Source organism: Pteronotus mesoamericanus, unplaced genomic scaffold (assembly GCF_021234165.1).
Source record: "Pteronotus mesoamericanus isolate MK-2021 breed Mesoamerican mustached bat unplaced genomic scaffold, CSHL_Meso_final contig_25, whole genome shotgun sequence".
Classification (NCBI taxonomy): domain Eukaryota; kingdom Metazoa; phylum Chordata; class Mammalia; order Chiroptera; family Mormoopidae; genus Pteronotus; species Pteronotus mesoamericanus.
Genome location: NW_026555105.1, coordinates 23,876,626 through 23,896,913, shown reverse-complemented (window position 1 = coordinate 23,896,913; position 20,288 = coordinate 23,876,626). Strand labels below are relative to the sequence as shown.

At 49.8% G+C, this 20,288-nt stretch overlaps 1 protein-coding gene across 4 annotated transcripts in view; it reads right to left on the bottom strand.

Moving 5' to 3' along the window:
- Positions 1–5,002: 5,002 nt before the first annotated feature.
- SMOX (spermine oxidase) overlaps positions 5,003–20,288 on the bottom strand; it is a 35,629-nt gene continuing 20,343 nt past the window's right edge. The window contains exons 2-8 of one of the 4 annotated variants that reach the window (XM_054573991.1): positions 16,211–16,444; positions 13,768–13,994; positions 9,633–9,806; positions 8,712–9,471; positions 7,876–8,036; positions 6,000–6,089; positions 5,006–5,549 (exon numbers count right to left, since the gene is read on the bottom strand). In XM_054573991.1, the coding sequence (XP_054429966.1) occupies positions 5,412–5,549; positions 6,000–6,089; positions 7,876–8,036; positions 8,712–9,471; positions 9,633–9,806; positions 13,768–13,994; positions 16,211–16,418 (1,758 nt within the window). In that variant the 5' untranslated portion in view covers positions 16,419–16,444 and the 3' untranslated portion in view covers positions 5,006–5,411. Of the gene's footprint in view, positions 5,550–5,999; positions 6,090–7,875; positions 8,037–8,711; positions 9,472–9,632; positions 9,807–13,767; positions 13,995–16,210; positions 16,445–20,288 lie in introns of all 4 variants that reach the window. The other 3 variants (XM_054573994.1, XM_054573995.1, XM_054573993.1) reach the window with 3 other exon arrangements.

Below are 20,288 nucleotides of genomic sequence, written 5' to 3'. Positions count from 1 at the left end.
GGGAGAAGAACACCATGCAGGAGGCTACAGCAGGCATCGATGGCAGAGATGAAAGCAACGGGGGAGAACGTTTCAAGTGATCAGATTCAGGATGTGTCTTATAGGCAGAGGCAGCATTTGCTGATGGCAGATCTGGTGATCAGATATAGAGTATGAAAGGAGAGGAAGGGTCAATGTCTCAGGTGTTTGTCCTGAGCCAGTGCTGGGGCCGCTTACTCAAATCGAGTAGAGTAGATTAGGGAAGGAGTAGATCCAGAGTTCTGATTTGGAGATCTTAAGTCCATGGGAAGTTCCTGTAGGTGGTGTTGTGTTTGCTCTGCTTAGCTGTGTTTTGGGCCAGCAGGTGTGGCTTCGTGTTTTTCTCCAGCTGTTTCTGATGGTGACTCAGCCATAACTGTGGAGAAAGCAGACAATGGATCCATGACTGGGCTTCAACAGCCCAAATGGCACAAAGTTAGGATATTGGAAAGAGATAAAATTAAATGATACATAATTGAAACCCTAGAACCAATTTTAGTCAGGACTAATGAAATTAACCTAACACTAGTTATAAAAGCCTAACCCAAGCTAATTAAGCAAAAGGGGAACTAATGACTCGTATACCTAGAAAGGGCACTGAGTAGCCCAGAAATGGGAAGGAAAAGCTATAAGATGTCTGGTGTCAATCATGGACTTGAACAAGGCATGGGCAGATGACTGTGTGACCCCATGTGCCCCACATATAAGAGGAGGAAGGTAACAGAACCAAGACAAAAAGTAGTAATGAGCTCTGCAGTGAAATGCAAGGAAACACCCAATCCAACAGATCAAAATCACTCAAATACTGAGCTCACTGAAATAAAATATGCCTGACATGATTCCCTGACAGAGATCCAGGTTTTGAACACTCCTGCAAAATCGGTGTTCAACAACCACCCCTAGAACCATGGGATGTGAGAACGGCCTTTGTACCCATCATCTCCAGTGAAGCAGGGCTGTGACCGGCCCTTTCTTTCTTATATGAAATAGCTACTATGAGTTTAGCTGTCCCAGATGCCACCTTGGTAGGGCCACAGATCTTTCTGTTTGTTGACATTTGATTATCCTACACAAATCACAAGTAGCCTCCACGAACAGCCCAGCCAGTCATTATGAGAAAGCATGGCCTCATGTAAACACCACTATTATGTCTAGCAGACCATTCATTAGACAGGCATGTCTCTAGAACTGAACCAGCAGCCTACCTCGCTCTGCGCCTTGGGGTTACCCATGAACTCATCCTGACAGGCCCAAGTGAATGCAGAGTGACTCAAACCAGAGACGCTTACTCCTACATTTGTGGGCAAGACAGACATTCCGAGTGTCTCCCAAGAAGTGGGAGCTAACATACTGCTTACCTGTCCAGTAGCAGCAAAGGTAAAAAGAGATAGTACCTGCCAAGTACTCCAGGCCTCTTGAGGGGACATTTCTGAGGCTTCCACAAAACCACAACTGAACGCCTTGCCCGAGGAGTCACTGATGCCAACAGCACAAGAAACAATGCAAACAATTCTACCTAGAATCCAGTGCCAGGAAAAAACTTTCCTCTCAAGTGACCTTCTGCAGGTGATAGGAATTGGATAGCAGTTGTTGGTGTGGGTGTCAGACTGAGCATGCCACATTTTCCACCCCTGATCGAGTCCTTTGGGCTTCAATCAATGTCAAGGCTACTTCAAAAATAGTCCCAGCAAGCAACTCATGCTGTGTTCCTGGTACATGTAGTCTCTCCTTGCTTCTGAATGACGCTTGCTTTTCTTTATCTGCTTTCAATCTGCTTTTGAAGCTGAAACTCCTAAGTGCTACCCACATTACGCAATTACTTGGCATGGTGGCAGTGCATTGAAGGGCTGGCTGCTTTAGCAAACTCTCCAGGGCCACCCTTCCTGCACCTGTCCCCACCTGGGTCCCCGAAGGTCTGCCCACCCCCATCCCAGGGTTGCTCCCTTCCCCTTGAGGGGGCACAGCTGCACACATGTCCTGGGAACCCGGATTTCCTCAGCTGTGAAACAAACCCCACCTCCTTTATGCACTGCAGATGCCCAGATGAGGGGATGCAGGCGGGGGGTCTGGTAAATGGTGGCATCCTATGTAAATGCAGGCCAATCCGTATCACTGGAGAGGCAGCAAGGCATAATAAGTAGGTCGTTCCTCCCTTTACCTACTCTCGTGACACTCATCATCTCTGTTGCAAGGAATAAACTCACTGGGCCAACACAACCCTATATTTTGGGATGGGAAGGTCAGGGGAAAGGCACCCTCAGGATCTTTTTTAAACTTTTTAAACTGAGTATATCATACACACAGAAAATTACCTTCAGATAAAAAGTTATCTTCAGCATATAACCCACTGCATTTATACCAATGTATATATCCATGCTATCCATGTAAGCACAACCTGGGTCAAGATATGAACCATTTCTTTAACCCAGAAATTACCGCCACACTCCCTCCCAGGCACTACCCTATCCCCTCATCTCTAACACCATACATTAATTTTGCACGTTCCTGAACTTCATATAAGAGAAAATATATGGTATAACCATGCATACCTCATAGGAGATACTGAAGTTTGATTCCAAACCACCACAATAAAGCGAACAGTGCAATAAAACGAGTCATAATCTTTTTGCTGGTGGAGGGCTTGCCTTCAATTTGTGAAAACTTAACATAAAGCACAATGAAGTGGAGCTCAATACAAGGTTATGCCTATAGCCTTCTTTCACTCCACATAATATTTTTGAGATTAATAGATGTCGCAAATATTAACTCATTTTGTTTTATTGGTATGTTAGTATTCCACTGTATGGATGTACTGGTTTATCCATTCTACTGATGGACATCTGAGCTGTTTCCAGTTTTTAGCTATTACAAACTGTGCTGTTATGAACACTCTAGTACGTATTTTTGGTGGGCACATGCACTCATTTCCCTGGGGTGAGTATACACAGGAGTGGAAATGCTGGTGGGCATGTGACCAGCTTTAGTGGAATCTGCCACCTGGTCTCTCAGTATCACTGTGCCCATTCCATTCTTTCCAGCAATGACCCAGTTTGGGGGATTTTTTTGTTTTGGGGGTGGCACAAACCTCTTCTTTTTATTGTGCAATACAATGAGCCTGCACTGTGGAGTCAGAGAGACTGCAGTTCAAGTCTCAGCATCACCACATACCTGAGCAACATTGGGTGTCACCTAACCCTGGGTTACTTAACTCTGGGAGGTTTTGTTCCCCCAAGGGGATAAGCCGCCTTCCCCAGCCTGAGTTGTCATCCACATCCAGTCAAAAGTGCGAAGTGCCAGCATTTACAACTGACATCTTGCCTGGCAGGTGGTCAGCACAAAGCAAATATTCTCCTTTCCTCTGGCCCACACCTGAAGCTTCTGACCCGCAGTCCCCTGATAAACAGTTCAGGCCTTTTCCTCCTCATGGAGTCCTTGAAAATCCCCCGCCTGTGATCCTGAGACTACTAATGACTTTCTTCCCCATTACTTATGGGATGGGCCGCTTCCGTCCATCCCTTCACAGTTAGTGGGGGAAATCCAGGGTGTGGGGAGAGTTCACGCCAGATCAGTGCCTCCCAAGGTGAAGTTAATGGTGCTTCCCACAAAGTAACTTGGGGCCAATAAGGAGACAGGTCCAAATTTACATTGTCTGTTTAAGTAATTATGGAAAGAGCTCCAAGATACGTTATCTTAACTAAAACAAGCAAAATGAGGACAAGATGGATAGTTTGTCACTTTTGTATGAAAAGGACAGAGAAGGATATATTTTTATTGACTCATATCTAGAAATGGATACACAAGACTCCCACCATGGGGCTGCAGGAGCGGCAATGGTCCTGCAGACCCGTCTCTGGGGAGGTGTTTTGGTGCAGCCTTTTATGAATTTTGAGCTTAAATAACCACATCGGTAGATCCTCTATTCAAAATTTTTTTAAGTATATACTTATATATCTTCAAGATATGCATCAAGTGAGTATAAATTCCCAACATAAACCCCACAAAGCTCTCTGGTGGATCAACCCTGGTGAAGCAAGACGCCTGTTAGGTGTGTGCACGCAGGTGAGTACGCATGCAGGCGGGTGCAGGCAGGCATGTGTATAGGCGCATTTGCATGCTGGGTGGTCCCATCATAACCTGAGGCAAGGGGGGAGAGGATGTAGAGTCATATCAGATGCAGTGCCCTAAATTCCCAAGCAGGAGACCCAACCTAAGCTCATACAGTTAGACTAGGGGGCCCACCTGGCTTTTCAAAACTTCCTCTACCACCCACCCCCTCAACTCTAAAGAATTCCAACTCCATCAGTAGAAATCTTGAGTTTAAGAAAGAATGATTAAATGTCCTTTCAGGCTCAACGCATGTGTGTGTCAATGTGATTGTGTGTAGGTGGAAGGGTTTGAGATAATGTACCTGTGTAGGAGTGTATATGTGTGTATGTGGGTAAATATATGTAAGGGGTGTGCTTGTGTGTGTGTACGTGTATGTTTTCATTCAGCAAAAAGAGCAGAAGAGACAACCCTCCAAAAAGGGGTAAGCTCTTGAAACACAGCAGAGGGACACTTAGGGATAACCCCTTGCTCAAAAAATGGTCAGACTATCCACTTTCCCAAAGTCAACAGCAGCCACGGCAAGGGTCTGACCCAGGGCCCGAAGGCCAGGTGATAATGATTAATAATTAACACCGGGAGTTTGGCTTGGATCCACAACAGGTGTCCCCTCCTCTGGAATTCACCTTTCACTCCATGTGGCCACGTCACTCAATTAGGCTATTAAAAGTCCAGCAACAGGCCAGCAGGCAGCCCCAGGCCTGTCCTGAAGGAGCTGGTGCTGGGCAGTGGGGGCCCTTATCCTTGAGGGGCCTCTGCAGCAGGAAGGCAACCCCCCACAAACAGAAGGGGGTGAGGAGACATCTCTTCCAGGCAAGGCAAGCACCTGCCTTTCTGGGGACACAGCCAGGCCACAGCTCCCCCTACCACCCTCTCAAAGGGACTATAATGAAAACACACATACACGTGAAACTGAGAAAAACAGAAGAGAGAAGCTGAGGAGCACGGGAAGGACAAGCCTCTTTTATTATCCCAAAATGCAAAGTATTGAAGGCACTTACAATAACAAGGCAGGAGGGGAGGGAAGAGGAGGGGAAGGGAGGCATGGGAGGTCAGAGGTCAGAGCACAGAGGTAAATCAATAGGCCCACCTTAGTCACCACCCGGCATGGAGGAAAGGAAAAGCTACAGGGCCAGGTCTAAAGCCAGTCAGGGTGTCTAGCTCTACAAAAGATACAAATCCATTCTACAGAGGATTAGGAAATTAGGAACACATGGCATCAAGGGGCAGGGTTGGCAGTCACGAGTTAGTGGTTCTTTATGGAACACGCTCAGCAGGAACGAAGGCCCTCAGGTCCCCTGCTGGAAGAGGTCTCTGTACATCTCGATGAGACGAGCAGCTTCACGCTGTCCAGAGAGTAGAGCACCATGCGTGGTAGAGTAGTACTTGCGGTGGGTGGCCTCGCCCGAGAACAGCACCTGCATGGGCTGGGCAGGGGATGGGGAAGTGAGGGTGGAGGAGCAAGAGAGGCCAAGAGGCTACCTGTCTGCCCCAGAAACCCCTATCCAGACTACAAGTCAGAGGACTGAGCAGGCATCTGAGATGCAGGTATTGCTGCTTCCACAGGATGAAGAGTTGCCCACCCCACCTAGCCATCTTCCCCTGCTTCTGCCCCAACACCAGGCCTCAGTTCTGTCTGCTCTGAGGCTTTTAGGAGTCCTGGCTCTGCAGTCTTAGAGGCTCATTTTGCCTCTTTAGCAGTGAACTCAGGGAAAGCAGTTTAACCTCCCTAAGCCTTGGTGTTCTCATCTGCAAAATGGCTTTATACCACCTGCTTCCGAGGGTGGTTGGAGGATTAAGTGAAATAACGTATCTAAAGCACTTAGAACCTGGAAGAACATAAGCACTCGATAAAGTTAGGCGGTAATTTAACAAACCTTTATGGAGCCCCTGTTAGGATCCAGGGACTGTTCTGGGCACTTGGAAGATAAAAGGTGACCAGGCTGCTGCTCTGAGGAGCTTCCTTGCTGGTGGGGAAGCCAGACACGAAACCCAATTATTAACGGTGTCATATGTGACGTGATGGGTGTTTGGGTGAGATGCTGAGAGCCCAGAAAAGAGGTTCATGGTGGGGGGGGAACACACAAAGCTTCCCAGAGGACAGGACCTTGGGCTGCTTCTTGGAAGACACTAGATAAATAGGCAAAGGACGTTTCAGAAAGAAGTAGGGGCAAAAATGCACCAAAGCAGGCCTTGCTCAGGGGACAGTGACAATTTTGGTACAGCCAGGTCTCAACCTCAAGAACGCAGGCTGTCTAGCTGGAGTCCAGGCAAAGCACAAGTGCTCGCATTTCGAGCTTGAGTTTGGACTTTATCTCAAGGCATCTCAAACTGGATGTGCGAAGGCACCATCGGGGGGCCCTGGCAGGACTGGAGTGGGCTGAGAGTCTGCATTTCTAACACGCTCCCACGTGATGCTGGAGCTGCTGGTCCACGGACCACCCACTTTGAGTAGTGAGGCTTTAACCCACCAAAAAGGAGCACACAGAGGCAGTAAAACCGAAAGAGGGAACTCGCATTATGACAAGAGAGCAAGCTGCCTACTCCCACGTCCATTTTCCTTTCTCCTCAGTAACAAAGCCCTGATTTTTAATGGGGTCCACTGCCATCCAGAATAAAAACGATGTATCCCAGCCCCTCCCACAGCTGGAATAGTTATGTGACTGAGTTCTGGCCAATCAGCTTCCAGCGTATTGCTGCTTAGAGACACTGATTCAGCCCCAGGGGTCCCCTTCCTTCCAGCATAAAATGCGAGTGTGAGCGCCCGGCTCTGCATCCCTCTCCGACCACAAGGAGGCAGGGTGCTAATGAAAAGAGGTCCTGCTACCTACTCTGGATTTTCCGTGGTGTGATACAAGTAACTCTGTCCTGTTTAAGCCACGGTTGTTCTCGTTTTGTTTTGCTTTTTAGGAGGATGGCTGTAGCAACAGAGAGGGACTTTCCCGCTCTCCGCCTGAGCACAGCCGGGCAGGCGCAATGCACCCTGCTGGCTGTTGGCTCCATATTGGCAGGTGGAGAGAGGTTGTTGGAAGCACCAATTCCACACACACACAAAAGTTTTAAATGAAATTTTGTTGGGGTTTTAACATTTATTGTATGTACATGCTTGCAGGGAGGGACTCAAAATCCACTTTATGGGGGCAGAAATATGTTTCTCTCCCATATTATTTACTATATAGTTGATATAATTTGGGGAGGATAAGTACTCTCAATTTTATATTCTAAAACAAACCATGAGGGCAAAAAGTGAAAACACACTGGGAAAACGTACTTCCACTGAATTGATGCTGTCCAGTAGAGCTTTCCATGATGAGAGGAATGTTCTAGGGCTCCATAACCTCACATGGTAGCCACCAGCCACATGTGGCTATTGAATCCGAAATGTGGTGGCGCAACCAAGGAACTATAATTTTGATTTATTAATTTCTATTTTAATTAATTCACTTAAATGAAATGTGACTAATGGCTATTAATTGGACAGCACAGCACTAAGTGGCTCAGTTTTTATAACCTCAAGGTAGTGTTTAACATCTCAATCGGATTCCATTTTTTCTTCCAGATGTTAAGTGCACAATTTCCTTTTTCCTCTTCCATTATAGGAGATACTCCATCGCTGTCTCATCTTCGTACCCCTCGGTGAATACGACCATTCTCCCTCCACCCCCAGGGCAAACATGCTGCAGATATGCACTCCCACCCCTCCTGGACCCTCCCTCACCCAAACCCCCACCGACGGAGCTCGCCCACACTCACCGCTGTCTTGGAGCTCTCTGTGTATGGCAGGGGCTTGGCCAGCTTCTCCACATCTGCCCCTGTCGAGCCCACCTGCGTGTACGAATAGGAGCCTCGGAAATAGGGGTTGCTGCCCCAGGCCGAGCGCAGGATTCGCCGAGGTTTGGGAATGTTGGGGTTCCCTGTTGGAGAATCAGAAGAGTCAAGGTGGAAGAGGATAAGAAAGGGCCACACACAGAAGAGGCCCAGGACAGAGCACGCCCACCCATGCTCCCAAGAGGGCCAGGCTGCCGTCAGGAGGCAGGCAGGGTGGGGAGGAGGGAGGCTGAGCTTCAGGCTGTGTGCCCCTCACGTCTCCTGGTGACCCCAACAAAACACCTCATCTCCCTGGGCCTCAATTTTCCTATCTGAAAAACATTCTAGATAATCATGTTTCCTTCCAGCTTCAGGGGTTCTTGTGGGGCTTTCCCGGGAGAGTGGATGAAAGCTGTTCAACCAAAAGAATCCAACAATAAAACAAAAATCCATCTCTTGGCAAGGCAATGAGTAGATATGGGCAATCTGAGGTTTTGTGGTGACATCTCAGTCATTACCATCAGCCCTTAGGGAGAAGAAACACAGAGCCCATGGTTTTGAGTGTCTCGAGCTCCAGACAGGCGAGAGGCCACAATTTAGGAGCCTGAGGGGGAGTCGTGGCACCCGGTGGCAGCTCTCCCAGCAGCCATGCCACCCCAGTTTCATAATCTGTGCAGAGGAGAGCTACCACCCGGTTCAGGGGATTCAGAGGGTCTGGCAGAGGATGGCGGGTGGCTGGAGGGAGGCGGGTGGAAAGGCGCAGCGGTGGCGCAGGGCCGCACCTGTGAACTGCCGCAGCATCTCCGTGCATATCTCGGCCACCGCCTCATCGTCGCACTTCTCCATGACAAGGGCCTCCTCCCCGCAGATCCAGCCACTCAGCACGTGGCCGTAGCGCTCCGGCGGGTACAGGACGTCGAAGCCACAGATCTTGCGGTACCACAGCTCGGGAGGGTAGGTGAGGGGGCGGCTCTCCGCCTCATCCTCCCACACAAATTGTAGGCTATTGCACTCGGGGCCCCAAAAGGGCTCCTCAAATTCCAGAAAGATCTTGTCGGTGGTGCCGATGCCCAGGCGGTGGATGGCAGCCACCTTCTCAGTGGGCAGGCCCGGCCGGAAGAAGCTGGCGTGCTGCTTCTTGAGCACGCCCAGCGACACGGTCACGATCACATGGTCCGCCGGGATCACCTCGCAGTCCTCGCACTCCACTAGCACGGGCCACTGCTCGTCCTCATCCCGCCCATCTCCCCGGGGCTCCCCTCCACCCTGGCCACCCTCCCCGGCGTTGTGATTGTGGTCACCCTGGCTCCGGGGCTCAATCTCAGGACCCCGGGGGCGGCCCGAGGCCTGGTCCCAGTGCACGCAGCGGACGGGTTTCCCCAGCTGGATGACGTGGGCCGGGATGCCCTCGGCCAGCAGCTCCACAACCCGCATGAAGCCTGAGGGGATGATGTGGTGGGCGCCAGGGATCTCCGTCCACTCCCCAAAGGCGCTCAGGGACACCTCGTCCATGCTGTGCGAACTACTCTCACAGCTCTCCACCTGTGGAAAGAGTCAGAGAGAAGCCAGATGACTCCCAGGGCTGGGCAGCTGTCAGAGCTTGACCTCAGAAGAGTGCACCCTCCTCGGACCCAGATTCCCTGGTATGGTCTTCCTCACTCTGGCACCTATACTCAAATAAGCTCCCACGCGGATAAAGATACCTTCAGGTACTGCTGGATCATGGCGAGCTTCAGGCGCTTGGTGTCCTCCGTGTCGTCAGGGTCGTCCCTGATGCGGTTGCGCACCTCATCCCGGGTGAACACCCCCACGCTGTTCTGACTCTCAGCATTGACTGGTTTACCATGCCGGAAGAACTCCTGGGTCAAGTTATAGACCTGCCAGGAAGACCCGAGGAGACTGAAAACATACTCCTCCATCTCACCTCCATCTCAGACCCAAGGGCCCCAGTGCTTCTCAGATGCACCCAGATACACCAAGCCCACGTCCCCCCCTCCCTTGGTGCATCACTGTGGTGCTCAATGCTGCACTGAGATTCAGCGGGGTCATAGTTTAAGGATGGCAAGCTCCCTTGGCAACCGGCTTCCTCCAGGCGCCACCCTCGAAGGCCACCTGGGTCTATGAGGGAGGGAGGATGGGCCCTGGAGACTCTGTTGCTGGGACCTCGCTTAGCAAAGTGAAATGCCTGGTGCCTGTACAGTTCGTAGAAAAGGAACCACCCCTCATGGGCTTTACGTGGCCAAGGGGACTACCACTTTAGAATTCAGATCTGCACATATTTCCCTTTTCCAAGAACCAAATGCACAAACCCCTTCCCTGCCACGTGTGCCCAAGCATATCGGCTCTGCTCTCTCCCAAGAGGGCAGTCTGGAGTGGTGGCCTGGCCAGTGTGTTTGGTTTTGTTTTTGTTCTTTTTAATCCTCACTGAGGACATTTTTTCATTGCTTTTAGGGAGAGAGAAAAGGGGGTTGGCGGAGAGAAACATTGACGTGAGAGAAGATTGATCAGCTGCGTCTCATACACACCCCCACCGATGACTGAACCCGCAACCAGGGTATGTGCTCTGACCAGAAATCGAACCTGCAACGTTTCAGTCTACAGGACAACACTCCAACCAACTGAGCCACACCGGCCAGGGCCTGGCCAGTGTTTTGAGAAAGAGGGAGCAGAAGGGGCTCCGAAGACTGATCTCCCAGCAGATGCTGCCTGGCCCTGCTCAGATCCACACAAGGTGCTCCCTTTACTGTAGGACTCAGACTCAGGTAAAAAAGGCGGCTGTGGAGGGGCAGGGCATGCGGAGGGCAGGGAGGCCGCGGTGTGCCAGAGAACGGAAATGCATTCCATAGGCACATGTTGTCAAGAACTTCAGCCCACATCTCATTAACAGAAAAAAAATGAATGCCCCTTTAGGTAGGTCCCACTGCCTTCCCTCCTGCCTGGTATATCACCCCCACCAAACACTGGGCAGATCTTCCTGAGAAAAGAGCCCAGGATCAGACACGGGATTCCCCAAAAGGCAAGGTCCAAGCTCCAACATTCATTGACCAATGTCTACTGGGCTCTTTGCCAGACAAGTTGTCACAGTGAACCAGCTAGACATAGTCCTGAACCTCTGCCCTCACTCATGTTGGAGAGACATCATAAAACGTGCTATGACTGGAAAGAGCCCAGGGGTTGTGAGACTGACCCAGACAGCCTTGGACTGTCAGGAGAGAGCCAGGTTGGCAGTGGGAAGGAGTGGAAAAGTGCTTCAGGCCAAAAGAACAGCATACTCAGAAATGAAAGAGAGGGAGAGGGGAGAGAGAGAATGTAAGATGCACTGTATTCAGAGTGGTTCAGTGTTGCTGATGTGAGCAGCGAGGGAAGGGAAAGTTGCAGGAGATGACTTTGGAAAGGCAGGCAAGAACCGGAGCATGAAGGACTAAGGTCTTGTCAAGGACTCTGGGCTTTATCCAAGGCCCTGGTATTACTGAAGGGTTGTGAGCATGACCACATGCCCACTCTCCCTCCCAGAACACTGGCAAATGCAGGCTCCTTGGCCAAACATCTGTGGCCGGTGCCGATTAATGGTGTGTTTCCCTTCCTACAGCATACAGTCATGGGAATGACGTCCGCCCTCTAACCCAGTCCTGGCATAAACCGTGGAGCTGCAGAGTGGAGGAAGGAAGGTGGCATTGACCACCCCCAACCATTCCACTCAAGAGAAAGTCCACCATATGAGATAGAAAAGTGAATTAACCATGTCTCTGAAGCATAAAATATAAAGAAGGAAATGAGTTAAATTGTTTATTTTTCCTCCTTTTAGTCACAAGATGCTTATGTTGACTAGACACCAAAATGCCTAGCTGAGGAGTAAGAAATTGAGTTCACCTACATGACTCTCTGGGTCAATCACCAACAAAAACAGACTTAACTAGACATGGGTTTTTCATATGGGTACAGTCTCCAGACCTGGGTTAAACAATATCTTCCCAACATGACCCAAAGGAAATGGGAAGAGCCTATTTACAGCTAATACCCCAATTCTTATTACACACTTTTCATCAGAATCTCATTTAATCCTCATGACACTGTGTAGTAACTATAACTCTGTCCATTTTACAGATGAGGAAAGTAAGGCTCAGAGAGGCTAAGTAACTTGCCCAAGATTATACAGCTAATAAACGGTAGAACTGGTATTTGAATCAAGGTAGTCTTGCTCCAGAGAGTAAGCCCTATGATAGTATTGCAGCTCATTTATTTGTTCACAAATACAATGCATTCAAATGAGAAGCCCTTCAAAGTCATCACCTTTGGAGGAAGGCTGCCTATTTGTTATGAAACCACCCTCGGGCAGGGCTTCACATGCTTAGAGCACACTTCTTAAGAATGGCCTCCAGCACTGGTGAACGGTCACACAAGGAAATCTATCTCTGGACTTAATGGTTAACACCTTTTCCCTCAGACCCAAGGCATCACCACCCAGACTGATCCATCTTACTTTCTACAACTCACACTCTTGTATTTCAAAAATCAAACCCACAGGCAGAAGTCTACGATGATCTACATTTAAAAGAACAAGTAAGTCATGGACCCTGAAGGTCATTCTCAAGAGATATCCAAGCTCGAAACACTCACAATAACCTGAGAATCAAAGCATTATTGATTCCCAGTAGACGAAGAAGTTCCATATTGAAGAATACTAGTCCTTCTCTACTCGTTAATAATTCAGTCTCTTTGCACATGGGTGAAAACACACAATTCCATGGGATTGTACACAACATACCTTGCAGGTGCACACACACTAAGCCAGTCCCAGTAAGCAGAGCTTACCCCAAAACCAGGGCCATTTCTCCATTCCTACACCCAAGAGACATAGAAAATGTAAAACTGGTGTTTTCTGGACAACTTGTAGACCTGGAGTAAAAGATCTTTATACTGTAAATGGCAAGGTATTAGAGGGCAGGGCCTACATGTTACCTTGCTCATCCAGTGCAGTTCATAGCACCACTGAAAGATACTAAAAATATTAATATATTTTTTAAAATCTGAATAAAACAAGGGTATATGCCACGTCTATCCAACACTGTACTGGCAATACTGGCCAATGCAATAAGGCAAGGAAAATAAATAGTCAGGCTGTGCTGTCCAAACCGTAGCCACTAGACACCTGCAGCAATTTAAATTAAATTAAATTAAATTAAATGTTTACTTACTCAGTTTACTAGCTACATTTCAAGAGCCACATGTGGCTAGTGACTACAATACTGGATAGTACAGGTATAAAACATCTCCGTTATTGTGGAACGTTCTATTAGACAATGCTGGTCTGAGGATTAGAAAGGAAAAAAAACAAAATTCTCATTTTTTGTATAGAATTATACACATAACATTCCAAAACATTATTAGAATATAAATTAATATAACATATTAATAGATATACTATTAGGTTTAAAATAATAATTTACCAAGGAGGCTAAAGCCAATATATAAAAATCAGTTATAGTTCTATATACAAGGAACAACTAGAAAAGTTTTTTTAAATTACCACTTAGAAAAGTACCCACAGCAATAACAAGCATCACCTAAATATCTAGCAATAAATCTAATAAAAGATGTTTATGGTCTTTCTGGAGAAATTTTTAATCATGTGTACCAATAATCTCTTATCTAGTAGTTCCCCACTCATCATCATTCTATCCACAAATTGTCCTGATGTTTCAAATGCAGGGCCCAGAGAGTGTGCAAGGACATGACCAAGATCTTAGAAGGCCCCAGCAGGTCACTTGACTCCCTCCACACTGCCAAGGTGCTCCCTGCGCCCATACTCTATGCCTAGCTGCCCTGCTAACACCTCACCTCGTTGTATAAATCGCTGAATTCCTCAACCACGTCCTTGGGGATCCTGCGGCCACGGTTGGTAAGGTAGCAAGCCACGCCATTCTTGGAGTAGAGGCTGATGCGGCCCACACTGCGCTCCCCATCAGTTGTCTCTTCCAGAAGGCCATTGGCTTCTGCTAGATGATAGATGGGATTCCCCTGGGAGCCATGGATCCAGGTGGCTCCCAGCTCAAAGGTGGTGTGTCCTGATGATGACAACAATAGGCTCTTAGGGGGGCAGAAACTTCTTCAGAGAGGGCTAGAACACTGCCTCAGCCTCCTTCCTCCAGGAGGAACATTCCATTCCCACAATAGAGCAGGACGAGGGTTAAGGTACCCCTCTAGCAACAAACCAAAGTTTTAGTGAATGGATTACACTTTATAGCTGAGATAACTTCCACCCTGAATGACTCGGTGATTTGCCCCAGAGTCAATGCACCAGAATAATTAGAAGTGGGCAAACCAGAGGGCACCAAAAGCTGAGAACCCAGTGCCCTGTCTCTAGTGGGTTCCTGGTGGGCTTTCGGGGCATTTATTACTAATCCTTCTTTAGAGCCTCAGGCTTGGGGCTCTCCAAAGAATCTTCCCTGGTTTGAGCTTCCAACAGGAGCAGAAGAGGGCCAGCATGCTGGAGACCCCAGTAAACCCCAGGGCACAGTAGGGAGCTCCAAGTCACACAGTCACTGGGAAGTGATGTCCAGGCATGAGATAGCCTTCCTGGCTCCAAACACTCAGCAAAGCAGGAGCAAGGAGAGCGCAGCAAGGAGAGCACAGCAAGGTTAGTGAGAGTCCCACACCTCTCCCCAGGGTCTGCCAGGAGGTGGGGCAGCCCAGAGCAGGCCCCAACCTGAGGATATTTCCTGCCCTCTCCCACGTGCTCCTCTGCCTGTGTCATCCTTGCTACAACCCTGCATCCAAAGGATACTAGTTACTATCTCCAGATCTGCATACGCCGTCCCCCAGTGTCCTTAGGGCCTCTCACTCTTGACCCCTCCTCTTACTGCTGAGATTCACAGCTACCATCTCACACTGCAACAAGTCCAACTGCAGCCTGGGCTTTCAGCCCTGGTGTCTGTGTACACAACACACGCATGTATGACCTTGCCTAGACATGTCCGTCCCTCTCCTGGCAAGTCTGCCTTAGTGTTCCTCACATGTCTCATTGCACAAGTACTGCCTCAGCCTTCTCACGACTACCCAACTCCCCCATCCCTTGAGACCCACTCACCTCCCTCCCCTGGGTAAGGCTTCCTGCTGAATTGTCCATCCTCTTCCTCCTCGACACCTATACCATCATTTCACTAAATAGCACGTCTCCGTGGTCAGCTACCACTGAAACTGGGCTATTTGTCCTCACGTGTTCTGCTTCTCTGTGAGACCCAAATGTCTTCTCAAAACTCAAAAACCGCAAAGGCAGCAGCTCCTTCTCTAAGATTCCAGGCCAGCCAATCAGGTGTAAAGCAAAGAATCCCATGATTCCCTGCTGGCTGTCCCCAGGTTTCCAAGTCCCTTGGATGGCACCTTCATCCTTACTGCTGACACTCTCCTGTGTGTGTTATGCGTGCCAGGCGAAGATGGGCACAACTTCACGTGCACCATCCCGTAAATGCTGTAGGGGGAGACTCCTAGCATGATCAGTGTCTGAAAGAAGAGAGAAGGCCCCCATCTATCTTCAACTTCTGCTTATTCTAAGCCTGACCACCTATTTCTCTCGCCCCATCCATCAAAAATAGACACACGGGATCTGGGTGGCCTTGCTGCCCATGAGGGAACAGACACAAAATCCTATGGTCGATGCAGCCCACAGTGCATGGTTCCTCCCTGCTCAACCTCTCAATGGTCAGAGCCCCTGGCTGGGAAACCCTGGCCTCCAGCTGCATTTCAGGCAATTCCCCATCTTCTAGGACCCCTGGCATGTCTCCCACTCTTGCAGTAAGTCTCATCCTGGCTCCTTTCTCCAGAGTCTTCATTACTCTGCAACCGGACAAACCCTCTTCCCAGACAATCCTAAGACCTGCCCATCCCCCACAGGGAGGATCCCCTCCCACCTCTACTGCCCTGAGCTTCTATTGTCCCAGTTAACTTTCAGTCATGATATACTAATTCACACTCAAAAGATAATGACTAATAGAAGCCTAGAGAAGTCCCCTTCTTGTGAAATAGATACTGGTTCATCCACTACCAAGAGAGCTTCATTCTGGCTATCCTCTCCCTCCTAAGCACTGTGAATCCCTGGTCATGTCCCAAAAATGGAGGCCAGAGCCCTACCCTGCCTACCTCAGAGGGTTACTGAGCGGGGCAAAGGAAGCTTATGGAAAGCATCCAGGGAACATGCATGATGGAAAACGTACTTCAGAGAAGAAGCTCAAGTAATGAGGTTTCATGCAGGGTCGAGGCACTGGGGACACGGGGTGGCACTCACCGAGTTTCACGCTCTCCACGCGGCCTCCGATGCGGCTAGAAGCCTCAAGCACAGTGACATCCGTGAAGCCCTGTTCCAGAAGTGCTTTGGCTGCAGCCAGGCCAGCCAAGCCGGCGCCGATCACCACCACACGAGGCTGTCCCCTTCTCCGTAGGCCACGACTGAGAGGGTCATCCGCACTGTCGCCACTGGATTCACAACTTTGCATACCGTCCGCACTCGCCTCCTAGAAACCTGCAGGGAGAGGGGGTGTCACAGCTCATCTCTGATGCCTTCACTCCCCTCCTGCCCTAAGGGGCACGCATGGGCTCTGCCCTCAAGGGGAGACCTTGAACCCTCCCTGTCCTCCTCGAGGCCCTGGAAATAAGAGCCATCTCCAAAGGATGGAGGAGGGAAGAGGAGAAACACAGAAGGAGAAAGGGAGAAACGGATGCATTATGGGCCCCCACCAGCAAGCCGCAGAGCTGGGGGCCCAGTTTGAGCCCCTGAAAGCCATCAATCCCGTCCAAAACCTGTCAGGCATTACTCTTTCCCCAAGGCTGAGAGACAAGAGCCAGCCAGGAAGGGGATGACCAAGAAGGCCAAAGTCAAGAAAAACTGACTCTGGCACTGCTGACCCTGGACCGGCTGGGCCCAGCACAGCTGCTGCGGTTCAGCTCTCACCAGCCCGCGGATGCTCACATCAACCCCAGATACTTACACACACGGCACTGGACCCTCTACTCTCCCTTCCTTGCGTAGCTCTTCCCTGGCACTCTCTCTTCCTTGCCCCTTCTCTTCTCCTCTGGCTTTCTGTTGGTCTTTCACAGCCTCAATGAGGTGGCAATTTGGTGGGCAGGACATAGTATTGCCCTCCCCCCCAGAAATGCCACAAGGCCAGTATTGGATGAGCCTCTGCTATTCCGGGTAGACCTCTGGTTGTTTTCCCCAGCCATCCAGCCCCTTAGCCACCGCAAAGCAGCAAAGAGCCCAGGAAACAGTGGACCGTGAGGACCCGTGGCACCAGAGGCCAGACATCAAATTGACAGTTACACTAAGCCAGCTTGCTCAGAGACGCCAGGCTAGGGAGCTGATGGCAAGGAGGCCAAGGGGGTCCCTGAATTTGGCCCAAGGGCTGGGAGAGGCCACCCTTCTGTTCTCAGAGTGACCACAAAGCTCTGAAGGTGTCCCTGGGTCTCCCCAGGAGGCCACTCAGCTCTGATTCTGTCCCTGTTCCTTTCCTGACCCAAGCAACTTGATTCCAGTTGCCTTGGCTGAGATTTCAGGAGCAGAAGCTGCAGGTTCTAACAGCACCCAGGACCTAACAACAGGGAGCAAACATGGGTTGAAGGTGCTTGCTGGGTGGCAGATGGAGGAGGGGGGGTATCGGAAACACTCTCTCCCATACATAATATGGCATATTCCACCAAAGAGCGATGCTAAAGAATGTTCGTAGCAGGTTTATTCACAATAGCCAAAGCCCAGAAACAGCCCAGAGGTCAATCCACAGGACAATGGAGAAATTTATTGTGCTATGTATAACATCCATGCATGTGAATAATTCTCAGCAATAATGTCAACATTACATTGAGCAAAATAAATGAGAGATAAAAGAGTTCATACTCTATGATTCCATTCACTTGAAGTTCAGGAAGAGGTCAAATCAATCTGTGATGACAGAAGACAGATGGGGGAGACTGAAATGGATCAGGAGGGAACTTTCTGGGGTGGAAGAATATATATCTTGGTCTGGATGGTGGTTACAATGTACATATAAGGATCGACAGAGTTGGACATTTAGCATTCATGCCATTCACTGCATTGTGTGTATATATATATATCTCAGTAACCATTCAGATACTCATTCCTGGCTCCCTATAAAAAATAAAAGCTGGCACACGGACTTCCTTCTCCACACACCTCAAGGTCTAGTAAAGGGGTCTTTTTCTCAAAATGCTCAGGCTGAGAAGCTGCTCCTTACGCCTCCCCCATCCACTCCACCAGCCCACGCCACACCTGGGCATGGGCTGTCCCCAAATGCCCTCCAAAGGCCCCAGGCCCAGGTCAACTCAGTGCAGAAATGATCCCCCAGAAGGCCAGAAGGTGGTGCCCAAGGCCCAGAGCTCCAAGGAGGGGCTCAGCAACTCAGACTCGTGCCAGCTCCCCCCCACCCCCCCACCGCCCACCCACGCCAGGGCTGCCGGTATCTCGGCTTTCCCAGTCCCCCTCCCTCCTCCCTCAGTCCTTCTATTCCTCCACCACCCCCTACTTCCCGCCACCCTCTCCTGATGTTCCCTCCATCCAGCCAGGAGGGGGTCAGGGCTGGCTGGAGTCCTTTCCTCCACTCCCTCTTCCCTCCCCCAGGTTCTCCTGAAGGGAAGTAAATCTTAGAGGTGAGGGTGTGGCTGCCTGCACCCCCTCCAGGACAGCCGGCAGGTCTGTAAACACACAGCGGGGGAGTGCTCAGCTGCTGCTGATGCCACCACTGTGGGGCACCCAGTGATGACAAGATAGGATGTGGCTCTGCTGCCTTCCCTGCTCCCACATCCCAGCTCCCCAGGGCTGGGGGCGGGGGCACGGTTCTTCCTACTTGCTTGTTTCTGGGCCTCCGTCCCCAGCTCCAGCCCTAGGCCACCCCGCCCCCCACAAAAGATAAAAAAAAAACCTCTTTTATACAATAAAGGGGTGGGATCAATGCAGAGGTTCTCAGATCTTATTGATGGAACCTCTTCTCTAAAGGCTCCTATGGGGTCCAGAGCGTGGTTGGGATAAAACTGGGGGACCTGCTCCCCCGAAGTCTCATCACAGGACCCCCCCCTCAGACTCCCTAGGGCACTACACCTAAAATCCCAGGTCTAAATGAGTAGCTACCTTGGGACGCAGGTCTAGGGAAAGAATGCTTGGGGCAGCAGCACCTTTCCAGCCAGTTACCTGAAATTCCTTCCCTCTGAAGTGCCAGGCTTGTCCTCACTACATTGTTGTGACTGCCAAAGAAGGTCCTAGTGGATGTCACAAGATGGACATCATTTTCATGATTTTCTCCTGTGTGAAAATCACTTGTAAAGCTCTGTAGCTAAATTATGAGCACACTGTCTTTGGGACCAGGTTCGGGAATGGATTGTGGGAAATGCAGGCAGGCAGCTGGCCTTTAAGCTGAACACAGAAAGAGCCCTGGCTGGCGTGGCTCAGTTTGTTGGACCGTCATCCAGTATACCAAAAGAATGAGGGTTCAATTCCCGGTCAGGGTGCATGCCTAGGTTGCAGGTTCGATCCCCATTAGGGCAGACTACCAGAAGCAGCCAATCGATAGTTTCGATGGTTCTCTTTTTCTCCCCAACCAAAACAAAAGCAATGAAAAAAATGTCCTTGGGTGAGGATAATAAATACATAAACAAATAAATGTTTAAAATGAACACAGAAAGAATCCTGAGTTCCCGAGTATCAAAGACCTTGAATTCTGACAGGCATCATATATGGGGTGCACAGTAGAAACAGGTAAGTGGTGCCATATAGGTCCCCTGCACCCCTGACTCTCACAGCTAATTCCCAATGGGCCTGTCAACCCCTGGGACCCCAAGGAGTCAGAGAGGCCACTCACACAGCCCGCAGAGGGCAGAGAGATAGGGAGTCAATGCCCCATTGCCCATATCGGTCTTTGATGCCAACACACCCCAGGGTCCAAACTGAAAGGGAGAGAGAAAACCATGTGCAGTGGACACCTACTGTGTGCTGGGCCTTCAGCTAAATGCTGAACTGGACCTGCAGGTGCTCTGTTATCTGATTGGGGGTAGGGGAAGCAACTTGTTTTCCACTGGCTTCTGTCATCTTTCCCTTTCAAATTATGTTTTAGTTTTATGAGAAAATGCCTTATTGAGGAAGACGAACCACTCAATCCTCCTCGGTGCCTGCCTGCCCTTCTGCAGGCTTGGAGGAATAAATAAATAAATAAATAAATAGCATCCGCTCCACGATCTGTATGCACAGGAGAAACAGGACACCCTGTACTTTTCGAGCAGATAAAGGAGAGAGGAAAAAAGTGCTGGCTCAGCCAGGCAGGGAGGAGGAGGAGGAGGAGGAGGAGGAGGAGGAGGAGGAGTGG